Source organism: Aethina tumida, chromosome 4 (assembly GCF_024364675.1).
Source record: "Aethina tumida isolate Nest 87 chromosome 4, icAetTumi1.1, whole genome shotgun sequence".
Taxonomy (NCBI): Eukaryota; Metazoa; Arthropoda; class Insecta; order Coleoptera; family Nitidulidae; genus Aethina; species Aethina tumida.
This window is the reverse complement of record NC_065438.1, coordinates 780,559-793,833: the sequence shown is the minus strand read 5'-3', so window position 1 is coordinate 793,833 and position 13,275 is coordinate 780,559. Positions and strand designations below refer to the sequence as shown.

Below are 13,275 nucleotides of genomic sequence, written 5' to 3'. Positions count from 1 at the left end.
AATTTTGTAGTATATGTGTGGCACCAGTGGGTGTATTTTAAAAAAAGTAGTATGTTCGTTTTAGCGCCAAATAATAAAAGTTGTAAAATAAGGGTGCTTCTTCTAGATATGTTAAGAGATTAAGGCCTCCACAAGGGTCTATACTTGATTTGAATTCAAATTACAATTTTAAGCATGCGCACATGACGTATACATACTGTGGCGCCCTCTATTATCCGATAGCGATGCATAAAATTAGGAAGGGTACAATATTAATAATAATTTAAAATATATATAAACCTTTATCCGATATTAAAGTTATCAAAACTAAACCGATTTTCATAAAAACATCACGTCCCCACTTTTTGCTTACCCATGTGTGGGTTTTTTCTGTGACCGCAAAACCTAAAAGGAACTGTGAAAGGAATTAGATTGAGTTTTCCTACTTAAGAAACCACTTTAATAGTCCCCCAGGATATGTACAAGTTCCCTAAGTGAATTAAATTGTTCTGGAAATGTTTTGACAACATTTGCACTAGCCCACCTGTACCGGGGGAACTTTTGCCCCGATCGAGTTTGCTGCGACCTCCAAACAAAAATTGTCGGGGGTCAGTGCGGAACAAATTCAATTTATACGCAACAACTTTAATAAAAATATATTATTAGGTGTTTAAAATTAGTATGTACAGTTAAATTTATCACCAATTGTTAAAGTTTCCGTCGCATAGTAGTCCCACGTGGCACTCAGCATCTAACAGAATTAAATTGTTTCAGAAATGTTTGACAACATTAGACCTGACATCCCTGGGCGTGGGAAGTTGCGTCGGAACCGGCATGTACTTGGTGGCTGGGATGGTGGCGAAAAATGTGGCGGGTCCCGGCGTCATCATAAGCTTTATTATTGCGGCCGTTGCCAGCATATTCTCAGGTTGGTGTTTCTTTTAATTACACTTTTTTTTTTAGTTGGACTTTGTTTTATTTACTTCGTTTACACTGAAACGTGTTGGTTACTTCGGTCCACTAATTTGCCACCACAATGAATTATGGAAACAGTTTCACGAACTTTTCGTGTCATTAAGCTCACAATGAAAATGTTGCACATGTTCATTCATTATTTTTATTGCTGTTTAGTTATTTATTTCCTCGTACTCCTCCAGTTCTACACTTTAATGTGATTTTGTACTTACTATTATACTATTATTAAGTTTTACGCTTGACATTATGATATTGTTTCGATACAATTGAATTGTAATGGGTTTACTTCCTAATTTAGTTTGGTTTACTATATTTAAGTAATACCTTTTTGTTCTTAATGGTTTCTTTCAAATTAATAACACAGTTTTCTTCCCCAACATAAAAATATCAAAAAAATAAGCTAAGGACACATCGAGAAGTGTTTTTGTTGGGGACGTCCATTATTCTAAGAGCTTTTATTTGCGATGTTTCAGCTGGTGTTATATCTCTAGACATTTCCAAGCTAATGATTGATGAAAATGACTGTTGGAACGCTCCAAATTAAAGCTCTTAAGACAATGGAAGTCCTAAACAAAAACACTTCTGAACTAGAAACCCTGTCTAGAAATTTCAAGCAAACGTGGCAAACGTTAAAGCCTTCCTGGAAACCACTCTTAATTTAATCATAACTCCCCATAGAAATATATTTCCATAATGAATTTCCCAGATAGGTGCCTCACGTGACCCCAAATACTAGGTGGTTGCCCAGGGCGATCTGTCAGGCTGGGGACAAACTTCTGTGAAGGACAAAAACCAACAGCGTACATGTTTCACACCTGCAATTATTGGAGCAACCTTGGGGATTAAATGGATTAATATATACCGTTGTGCTTTTGAATGGTATCGATTTTAATCCAAATTCAAACGGAATCTTAATTACAGTTAAACTGTTTCAATGCTTTGCTTTAATTTAAACCCTTTATTTATTTACGTTAGTTTGTGTTACAACTGTTTGATGTTGAACATAGAATTAACATTTTCTTAAAATTAAATGTGTCTAAGTTTATATGTTAATTCAATATTCATTACTCTATTAATTGTTATTATTAAACTTAAGTTATTTGTCTTATCATAATATTGATTCAGATGAAATAGCAAAGAGTAAACAAATTAAACTAGAACGGGGAGCCGTTTCGTGAAATTAATGTTCTGTAAGTACGTTTAGTACGGAGTAATAAAATTATTAATATCTCTTTTATAGCTCTGGGGCAGTTTAGTGTGGATCACAGGGCATTTAAATGGGTAAATACGGCCTAAAATGATATTAAAAGTAGCTATTTAATAATAAGTTATATTTTCTGAACTTGTTTTATAAATCACGTGGGAATTTACTGTACTAACAAAATATGATCACATCAAAATGTGTTTATTGTCCTAAAATAATATAAATACGATACAATACAATAATAATAAATTTAATATGCAATCCCATTTAATGTTATTGTAAAATGTATGATAATTGTCAGATGCAATAAACTAAACTGGTGCTGACGTTCACAAATAAATCATTAGGTGTAGGTTAATTTAAAATTAATAAATTTATTGTACATTCTGTGTTATTGTGTGAGTTGAAACTAACCCTTTATTAATTAATTAATTTTAATAACAAATAATTGATATAATTAAAATTTGTTAGAAATAATTCATTGTATCTCTTCAATTAACTTTTATTTACACAACATAATAAATAATGTTGTTATGACCTTATACGAATATGAGAAATATTTCATGAAAGACCTCTACAATATTTATACAGACCTTTCACATTCAAAATATACATACAGATAATTAAAAGTGAATACTAAAATACAGAAGACATCACCTTTCTTACTGTCAAATCAAATAAATGTGCCCGACAATCAAGATAAATAAAATAAGATTACATTTCCATCAATTTCTTTCCCACCGGCTGTGCACAATATTCCTTTATAATTTTATACCACCATTTTTATTATATCTTACCATATTTCTTCTGAATGTGGTTCGTACAGATGCTATATTAATAAATTGTTATGGCTTTTTACGACCAAATGTTCCTCTTTTTCTCCTTTCTGCGGTATTAAGGAACATTACCGCAGGCTTATTTCAATTTCGTTATCTCTGGAATCGCTGCTAATTTATTATGTTTATGCATTGCCATAAAATGTTACTTGGCACAAAGAAATCCATTCACCTGTTGTTTTATAAATTCATTAAAATGTGTATAAAATATACATAATTTTGATATTATATTTCTTTAAAAAAATATTTCATGTAGGTACAGTTTGAAAGAATCTTAAGGCTTTTTATAATGTATAATTAGTTTAATATTCTTACATTTATGTGATATAATTATTTTAATATTAATTATAAAAATTAATTAAGTAAAATGTTATAAAATATAAAACACGTACATGTATGGCGTTTCCAAAGTTCTACTTTGTTCCGGATGGTCTTTCTCCCCTCCGACCTTTAAAAAGTTTAAAATTTGATGAGCTGTTTCAGACAGGTTATAACATTCTTTAAGGTAACGGAGGGTGCTCTATCGACAGAAATATTTAACTGCTCAAACTGCCCTAACAAGAAACTCCCCAAGAAAGAAACTGTTGAGAAAGTGATGAGTTTTTAACTTCCTGTAATCCTGAAAAAAATGTTTTCAGGGTCACAAACGTACATATCTCAGAAACTAACTAAGAAGAAGAAAATAAACATGATTGATGATGTAAGATATGTTCTTGTCTTTTTGGAGATTTAATGTAGTTTGAGTTTGAAGGAGATTGTTAAGAATATTAAAAAACTCTACTTATTTAATTACTTAGTTAAACAAGGAATTAAGAAGTTAAACACTTTTTCTCTAAAGAAATATTAAACATATTTCCTTTTCTTAAAGCAATCTTAATTTACTAAATATACCATTTTTTATTTAATTTTAATCAATTTTTGAGTAAATCGATCCACATGTAATAATTCATTTGGTAGTAAATTAAAAAGCTTATTATGAAGATCAATCAATAAAGGGAATTTAATTAGAATTATCTTATTTCTATCTTGTTTTAATTAAGTCTTTGTTGAACCTTTTTTTAATTTACTTGAGTACTTCATTAATTCTGAATATTAATCAGTAATATACAATATTTTTAATGTAATTAAGTTATTAGTAAAATGTATGTTATAATCCGTCACATAAATATTCTCAAACTAACTAAATAATAATTTTAAATGGTTTATATTTAGACACAGAAACTAATAAAATAATAAAAACCTAAAACCTTTAAAGATCCCGTGTCTTAATAATCTCATTTACCAAAACCGGCGCATCCGCCAATGTCCATCAACGAAACACGATAAAATCAATCTCCTTAAAAACACGATTATTTAGGGACATACATCCCGCTGATTAACTTCCATCCTAAACGTTTTATCTGCGAAGCCCTGCTCCGCAGCAGGTTCAATTAATGGGGCAATTTAAAACGTCAAATGCAGTGCATTTTTCACACCCCCAGATTCAATGGCCGCTTTCGGTACGGCGCAGCTTCATTAAGTTCGAATAATTTAAGTTTAACGTGCCACGGTCAATTTCGCGAGATAATTGATTTTGAGATAGTTCGAACCTAGGCAGGGATTCGGGGCTCTTTCATATAACTTTGGTCAAAGGAGGGTGTTATTAATTTGGAGGCCGTGATCCGATACCCACAAATGTCGCAGATGTAATTTATAATAGACCGATTACCTTTAGAGAATGTTGGAGGTTTAATATTAAAATGTTATTTTATTGTTTTCAGGTGCTTGTTATGCGGAGTTCGGAGTACGAGTGCCCCACACAACAGGTTCAGCGTACATGTATTCATACGTAACAGTAGGGGAATTTATAGCCTTTGTGATAGGATGGAATATGATATTGGAGTACCTGATTGGCACTAGTGCATGTGCTTGTGCTTTGAGCGCCTGTTTTGATGCTTTGGCCAACGGTGCTATTAGCAAAGCGATACACGAAAGCGTTGGAGTTGCTATTGGTAAGCTACTGATTACATAATGATCTTAATGACAGATTATAATCTATAATTGGCCTCTATCCTATTGTTAATGACGGTAGTATGTCAAAAATTATTTTTATATTGAAACACGTAGCTTTTAATACATAAATAGAAGCTTTTTGATCTATTGATTCAGAATGGAACTTTTTTATTTTAAGGAGTCTCTATAATTTATATTTACCCAGGACAAAGAACAAAGTTGACCAACTTCGAAGAGAAAGATACACAAAGTATAAATTTTTTGGTGGCGATAATATCCCTGCAAAAGACTTTTATCACGCACTCAAAGCCCGCAACTTTTATCTGCAAGAAATATCGTTCAGCTTCTCTACTAAAACCATTTTGAGAGGTCGTCCTAATGGCGGCGCATTTTGAGACTTTAATTACTTAAGTTGAAAAATGTCGCCGAAATAGAAACTTCCAAGGTATTGTGTCAACTTTTTTAATAACCCGAACTTTTGTCGTTCGGTCTCCTCCGGCACGGAACGGTGCATCCAAAAACAAAAATAAATGTCATAAAAACATAACGTCGATACTCGGGTTTTATTAAACCGGCTTTACCTATTGAATATTCACTTCGGTTTGATTGCGTTCAGTAATTAACCGTTGTTTCTCTGAAACCCGAGCTTTGCATTAATTACTGTTTACATGAGGCCTCTTGGTTTTGGGCGATAAATAATTTTTATCGCTCCTATTGGGAATACTTCCATAAATGTGGAATAACAAATTTTGCATTTCAAATTCGCTGCTCTTGTTGAACTTTTATTTCGTTGGAAATATCGGACTTTTAATCGGGACGAATTTTAAAATATATTTATTTAAAAATTTATAACACTAGCAGAATTGTATAAATAAATAAAATATAAAATAGTCTATGACGTTTTCAAAGTTGTACTTTGTTCTGGACATGTTTTCCCCCTTCTGGCCTTTAAAAACTCCAAAACCTGTTTTAGACACGTTATACATTCTTTAAGATAGTGAAAGGATCTCTATCAACAACGTTAAAACTACCCAAATAAGAAGCTTTTAAGAAAGTGGCGAGAATTAGCTGAAAATTAAAGTTTTCAGGATCACAAGCATACATTGAATGAATACATTAATTGGTATCAGTATGATTGAGAAATACATTAATTAAATAATTAATCATTCTGATTAATATCAGTTTATATTGTTCCTTTCACATGAATCAATCCTTTTATTATAATATTGTTAAGCCAATGTTAATGAACCAAAACTTGGTTATGGAACACATTAAATAATCCTATTAAATTCCATCACCAACAGTCCGGGAGTTGGAGTTTAATGTTTCCCTCAATTTGCTTGTTAAAAACAAGCTGTCAAATTAATGTGGCGAAGCTTCGATTAATACGTAGGCGTAGCAATCACTAGGGAGGGAGAAATTCAGTCCATAAATTAAATACTTATCAGTCAACATTGTTTGTTTCCATACTATAAGATTTTTTAATTGAAAAAGGTTGATAATATATTTTTCTTTATAGAATTACTTCATTTAATTCTATACCTAGTTTAATTAAAATTTTTTAAAAAAGAATAGGTCAATTTTAAATTATAAAACAGAATAAAATTTGACAGTCAACATAATACCTAAAAACTGTACTTAATTATAAATATAATTTATAGGTTGTAATCAATATTATATTTTATAATTATTAAATAATTAATTGTTTTATTTTCGATGTAGTTAATTAATTTTTAATTAAAATTGAAAATTATATATCCAGAAATGGATAATGAATTAATTATTTATTATTTTTCAGAGAAAAAAATAATTTGATTGTATTTATATTGTATTAATTAAATTAAAATACACTTTTCAATATTAATTAATATTTATTATTTAAATTTTCCAAACTGTGTTTATAAAAGTTAAATATATAATATAATTACTTAATTAATTATACTTATTTTAAATCATATCTTCATGTATAGTTTCCTCTAACTATAAGGTATTAAAAAGCTTAGGTTAGTGTCTATCTAACTCATAAATGATTCATATTTTCTTTACAGGTGGAGACCCAGATTTCCTGGCGTTTGTGATCACCCTGTTGATGATGTTACTACTGGCGGCCGGCGTGAAAAAATCTCTTATATTCAACAATGTACTGAACGTCATCAATCTTGCAGTGTGGGTTTTCGTCATGACCGCCGGACTTTTCTACGTCAACACAGATAATTGGACGAAGCACAAGGGTTTCCTCGCCGAAGGCTGGTCAGGGGTGAGTGTTGTTTCATTCCTCGAACCTCAGAGTAAATATCATTCTTTATTTACTTTATTATTCGTGGCTTCGTTTCACATTTTGTTGGTTATCTAAGTAAATTTAGTTAAAGACAACTTTCAAAGTTGGTTGTTTAGTTAATCCTCATTAATTAAACAACGATTCAATCCCAGTTACACCCCAAAAACTTTAAAGAGCCAAAAGTGGGTGTACAAATAATACATCCGAGCCGGAAACAATGATGATGTTGAATCAGCCAACGTCTAAACAGCGATTCCGTTTAATGTGGCGTGGGAGTCGCCTGGAGATTTATCTCGTAAATTTTCTGCGATGTTGATATTTGATAATACCAACATATTTCCTCCCTTATGGCTGCAACATTTCGATATGTATTTTACGATACAGGTGGTGGTTTATGAATGGTATTTCCAGTGAAATATGAGTTATGCGTTAAGGGATGATTTATGGATACGAAGATTGCCTCTGGTGAACGCAATAATTTATTTTTATTAAATTGGTGTCATGTGAATAATAAATTGCATGTGAATAATAAATTTAATTAAAAAATAAATAAATCAATATATTTAATTCTCACGTACTTAAAATGAATATTGAAAATGTATTTTCAGGAAAATTAATTAATAAAATGGTGATAATAAATTAAACTAAAATATATTAAAGGGTTGGGATAAATTTACATTCGATATATTTATCTTTTTAACGTCTATTGCAAAATAATAGATGAACGAATGAAATAAAATTGAAAGTGATGGTTTTTTGCCCCAACAATGAAACCTTTGACTCGGACAAACAATAGACGGACTTGTAATAGAGTGTGGATCGAGTGAACTTATTTCGCCTCCCCCATCATGTTGCACGTGCCCAAGAAGAAACGGAGAGCAAAAATTGCTTGAGTGCTTCCGGCGGAAACCTTTGTGTTCGATTCCAATTATGTGTGTTGACGTTCAAGCTACGTATGAAGGAGTAATTATCAAAGAACTTCCCCACAAAATCAAATTCAATTATGCTATACAGAGCCCAATATTTTGAATTTATAGACCTCGTGGGTGAATTGAATTATTTCGTTTAAAGGGGTTCAACAATTTAATATTTGTCAAACTATAAATTTGTAAAATTACCTACATCAGCTTCAGTTCTATGCGAAGTATAAAGACAAAAGAAAGTACATTTTAAAGTGCCCTTTCTCTTTACAAAATTAGTTAGTGAAAGTTAATTTTGTTGGTCATAAACATTATTATATTTTTCCTGTGTCACATTATCCAATCTAATAAAGTCCTGTATTCATAAATCTTGTCATCTGGATGTTTAAACTTGTATCCGTCGTGCAAGAAATACGGATTTTAATATCACTAAAAGGGATACCGCTAAAAATAAAGGCAGAAAAGAGGAGCTAATTTTTCAGAGCTAACCTACTTCCACCTTTCATCGAGGCCTTGTCGTCGTCCTACACTTATTTTTTCCGACACCCACAAACTCTATTATTTAGAGTTTACGTAAAGTGTTCTAGTTAAATGAAGACACAATAAAAGCACGTAAATTCTGCTCTATCAAGTGGATGGGGTATACCTTCCATTGGCCACATATGTGTCCATAAACTTGAATATTTTATTGTACTCAATAAAATTTCATACCAATATTTATTTGAAAAAAATATTTTTGTTAAAAGTAAAAGAAAAAAAGAAATCCATGAAGCTGCACGTAGAGGAAATATTACAAATTATTTTTCTAACTAATGATTCAAAATTCGCATTCGCCATTTTTGTAAATCGAATAGAAACAGTTTTTCTATATATTTATTTTATTACAACTATCATTCAAATGTATAACTTTTATTGGCGTAGAGGACCACTTTTAAAAAGTGCCATCCCCCTAAAGGTCTGAAATAAAGGACAAAAAACTTTTCAGGGCTTAACCGCTGATCCTATTTTACTGAAATTTGGTATACAGATAGCCTGAAGCCTGCTTTTAAAAAAATCAACCCTAGAGGGGGTGAAATATATCATGCAAAAAATTTCAATCTCTTTACTTGTTTTAAACTTACCAAATCAGTTAAATAAGTAATGTGACATGAAATACTTCTTCAGAAACAGTAAAATTAAGTTAATTGTGGACCTCCTGGTAGATATATGAGATTAATAAATTAATTGAGATACGATATTCTTACCCACCAACCAATAATATCTGACCTCATCTCCTTTGTTCCTTTGTTCTGCTCCACAGACAATGCCCCAAGAAAATATTTGTCTGATACGGCCGTTTTTACGCGCCCTTAAAAAGTGATTATCCTTTACGTGCGCCGCTAAAGACTTTTATTATTACCTTTTTTATTTTGCAGGTTTTCACCGGGGCGGCAACGTGCTTTTACGCCTTCATTGGCTTCGATATTATTGCGACGACTGGCGAAGAAGCGACGAATCCCAAAAAATCTATCCCCCTCGCCATTATATCCAGCTTAGGGATCATCCTTATTGCCTACGTTACTAGTTCAATGATGTTAACTTTAATAGGTGAGCTCCCTTCTGTTTAGATTACTTGAGGGTCATTTTATTTCAGAATTATCATTGATCTCGTTTTGTTATACTTATTCTAATGTTGGGTGTGTATTTTAGAATTTACTATTGTTGTCGTTATTATTTAAGTTCCGTATACTGATGTGGATGAAGATTCGGCTCTGGTTGAGATGTTTGGACAAGTGGGTGCTTACAAATGCAAGTATATTGTCGCCGTTGGGGCCTTAGCGGGATTAAGTGTCAGCATGTTTGGTTCCATGTTTCCAATGCCCAGAATTATTTACGCCATGGCACAAGATGGACTTATATTCAGGTATGCAAATCCAATTCAATTTAATAATGAGAATTCTCGTCATCCAAATTTATTGGGCAATCTAATTTTGGAAATTGAATTTTTAGTCTTTTGCTTGTTACAATCGATCGATTTATGGCCCTGAATTTATTAAAACTGCAACACACACATATGATCAAAGTATAAAGTGGAATTTAGTGAATGTATGTTTGCATATTTAAAATTTAATTATAATTTATTACTGCAGGTTCCATTTATGTTGTGCATTTTATAAAGCATAAACCATAACTTCTATAGAACAAATATAAAACCAGTCACGTAGAGATAATCTGTTTCAAACTGTTCAGCAATAAACCTCAACGTTTTTTTTTTTAAATAATTTCCGTTTTACCTTTGTTTTTTAGACTTTTTTCACAAGTTTGGCCTAGCACAGGAACACCAGCCTTAGCAACTTTTGTCAGCGGTATGGCTGCTGCGATTGCTGCTCTTTTTATACGATTAGAAATCCTTGTGGAAATGATGTCAATAGGTAAGTGGTAATATAAAATTCAATTAAAGTATACGATGGCGCATTCGCCATTTTTGTAAAAGTTTAATGGACAGGTTTAATTAATTTTTAATTAATTAACATTTTCAGGAACTCTCCTAGCCTACACCTTGGTGTCAACATGCGTCCTGATCCTGCGATACCAACCCCATTCCACCAACCTGGTCGAGTTACTGCCTCAAAGTCTCCGTACCCCCCTAAGAGGTTCACCCACCAAAGAAGGGATGCAACAGAGCCCCAACACGGAAGTTCTCTACGGCAACCAATTACAACCGGACGCCCTAAAACAAGCCATAGATGCTAATTTGGGTCCGGCCATTCCGTCACCGTCTCCTTCGCCGTTACCCACTCAGCCCACTCAAAGAGTCATGGTGCGAAGGATCACAAGGAGGTAAATAAGTAGTGAGAATTTTTGTAACGAATGGAACGCATTTTTTTAATCCGCAAATAGTTAAAACACGAGTACTGTATTGGATTGGTTGCGCATTCGCCATTTTTAACAACAGTTGTAAAAATGGTGGATGCGTAACAAAAAACTTAAATAAAATATTCAAATGAAGTAGGATCAGATATTTGAAAACATAAAATTAGTTGCCTTTTGGATGTAATTATACTTATACAATTTGTTTGCTCATTCACCATGTTTAAACATTTATTAAACATCAAAAACATGTTTTTTATAGTATTTTAAAGGTTATTTTACTGATTAATTAAAAAAATTTAAGTAGTACCCGTTAAAAATGGGTCTAACAGTGGATAAAATAAATTACTTTTAATATAATCAACTTATTCTTAGAATTTGTTTAATTGTAATGAATTATTGGATTGGTGGCGCATCCGCCATTTTTAACAACAGTTGTAAAAATGGTGAATGCGCAACAAAAAACTTAAATAAAATATTCAAATGAAGTAGGATAAGATATTTGAAAACATAAAAATAATTGCCTTTTGGATGTAATTATACTTATACAATTTGTTTGCTCATTCACCATGTTTAAACATTTATTAAACATCAAAAACATGTTTTTTATAGTATTTTAAAGGTTATTTTACTGATTAATTAAAAAAATTTAAATAGTACCCGTTAAAAATGGATCTAACAGTGGATAAAATAAATTACTTTCAATATAATCAATTTATTCTTAGAATTTGTTTAATAGTAATTAATTATTGGATTGGTGGCGCATTCGCCATTTTTAACAACAGTTGTAAAAATGGTGGATGCGCAACAAAAAACTTAATTAAAATATTCAAATGAATTAGGATAAGATATTTGAAAACATAAAATTAATTGCCTTTTAGATGTAGTTGTAATTATATAATTTGTTTGCGCATTCACGATGTTTAAACATTTATTAATCATCAAAAACATATTTTTTATAGTATTTTAAAGGTTACATTACTGATTAATTAAAAAAAATTAAGTAGTACTCGTTAAAAATGGATAAAATAAATTACTTTTAATATAATGAATTTATTCTTATAATTTATGTAATAGTAATTAACTACATATCTCAGTAATGTGACATTGTTTTTGTTTAGTTCTCCAGACAGCGACGACACTTTTGGTGGGGATGAGCCGGACGATGATTTTTCTACGAGGGATGATCGATATTTAGTCTCCGATAGAACTGAAAACAAATTTTATGGTACGTAAAAAATATATAAATACAAGAATTTAATTTGCTGTCCAAATATATTATTTAAATATTTGGTTTGCGGGCTTTTAGAGGAGTTACTTATTATTCAGCAGATGATATTTTAATCATGGCTAGCAAACATTATAAATATATACAGTTCATATTTAAATATTTGATTTGACATAAATTAACTCTCCATTTTGAAGCTCTAATTAGTAATTTAAATAAAAAAAATTATACTGTTTAAATTTCAATCCAGTGCAAATAATATTTAATTATTTAAATGTCTATAATTAAATAAAACTGAATGATTGATAGGATATTAAATATTTTGACATGTTTATCTTCAGGAACACTTCATGGTGCTGGCAGTGCCACTAGTACAGGTGGTGTAGTTGGATCCACCGTAGGCCCTAGTTTAGGATACATAGGACGCAGATTACAAGTAATCTTCCCAAAAATATTAATTGCTAATAATAAAGCTGAGCCTCTTTCTAGGCGGCCACATATTTATGTCCTGCAATATTCCCTTGGGTAGACACAGGACCAGCCACAGAAGAATCTGGAATGTTCGTCATGAAGATGGTGGGGAACCTTTACATTTTAATAATTATATTCGATCTTTTAATAGTGTGTGGTATGCACAACATGAACGGGGCAACCACTTTCTTCCTATTCCTATTCCTATTTGCTATTATTGGAGTGTTACTTGTCATATCCAGGAAACCACAGAACAGGAACACCTTAATGTTCATGACGCCTGGTTTACCTTTCGTCCCGGCCATCGCTATCACTGTAAACATTTATCTAATTCTGAAATTGTCCATTTTAACTTTAGTCAGGTTTACTATATGGATGACCTTAGGTTTTCTCATGTACTTTTACTATGGCATAAAGAATAGTACTTTAGAGGAGAAGGAGAACGACCAAAACATTGAGCTCACCGTCACCGACCACGAAAAACCAAAGTATAACAGTACCCCTGCATACACCGATCAAAATATATTTAGGTAAGGGTTAAT

At 31.7% G+C, this 13,275-nt stretch overlaps 1 protein-coding gene across 1 annotated transcript in view; it reads left to right on the top strand.

Moving 5' to 3' along the window:
• The window catches only part of LOC109603996 (probable cationic amino acid transporter), a 36,979-nt gene that overhangs the window by 20,752 nt on the left and 2,952 nt on the right, over positions 1–13,275 (top strand). Inside the window, exons 5-14 of the mRNA XM_049966519.1 lie at positions 754–907; positions 4,755–4,985; positions 7,035–7,243; positions 9,600–9,771; positions 9,904–10,087; positions 10,471–10,595; positions 10,704–11,004; positions 12,156–12,262; positions 12,604–12,698; positions 12,752–13,263. Coding sequence (XP_049822476.1) covers positions 754–907; positions 4,755–4,985; positions 7,035–7,243; positions 9,600–9,771; positions 9,904–10,087; positions 10,471–10,595; positions 10,704–11,004; positions 12,156–12,262; positions 12,604–12,698; positions 12,752–13,263 — 2,090 coding nt within the window. The remainder of the gene's footprint in view (positions 1–753; positions 908–4,754; positions 4,986–7,034; positions 7,244–9,599; positions 9,772–9,903; positions 10,088–10,470; positions 10,596–10,703; positions 11,005–12,155; positions 12,263–12,603; positions 12,699–12,751; positions 13,264–13,275) is intronic.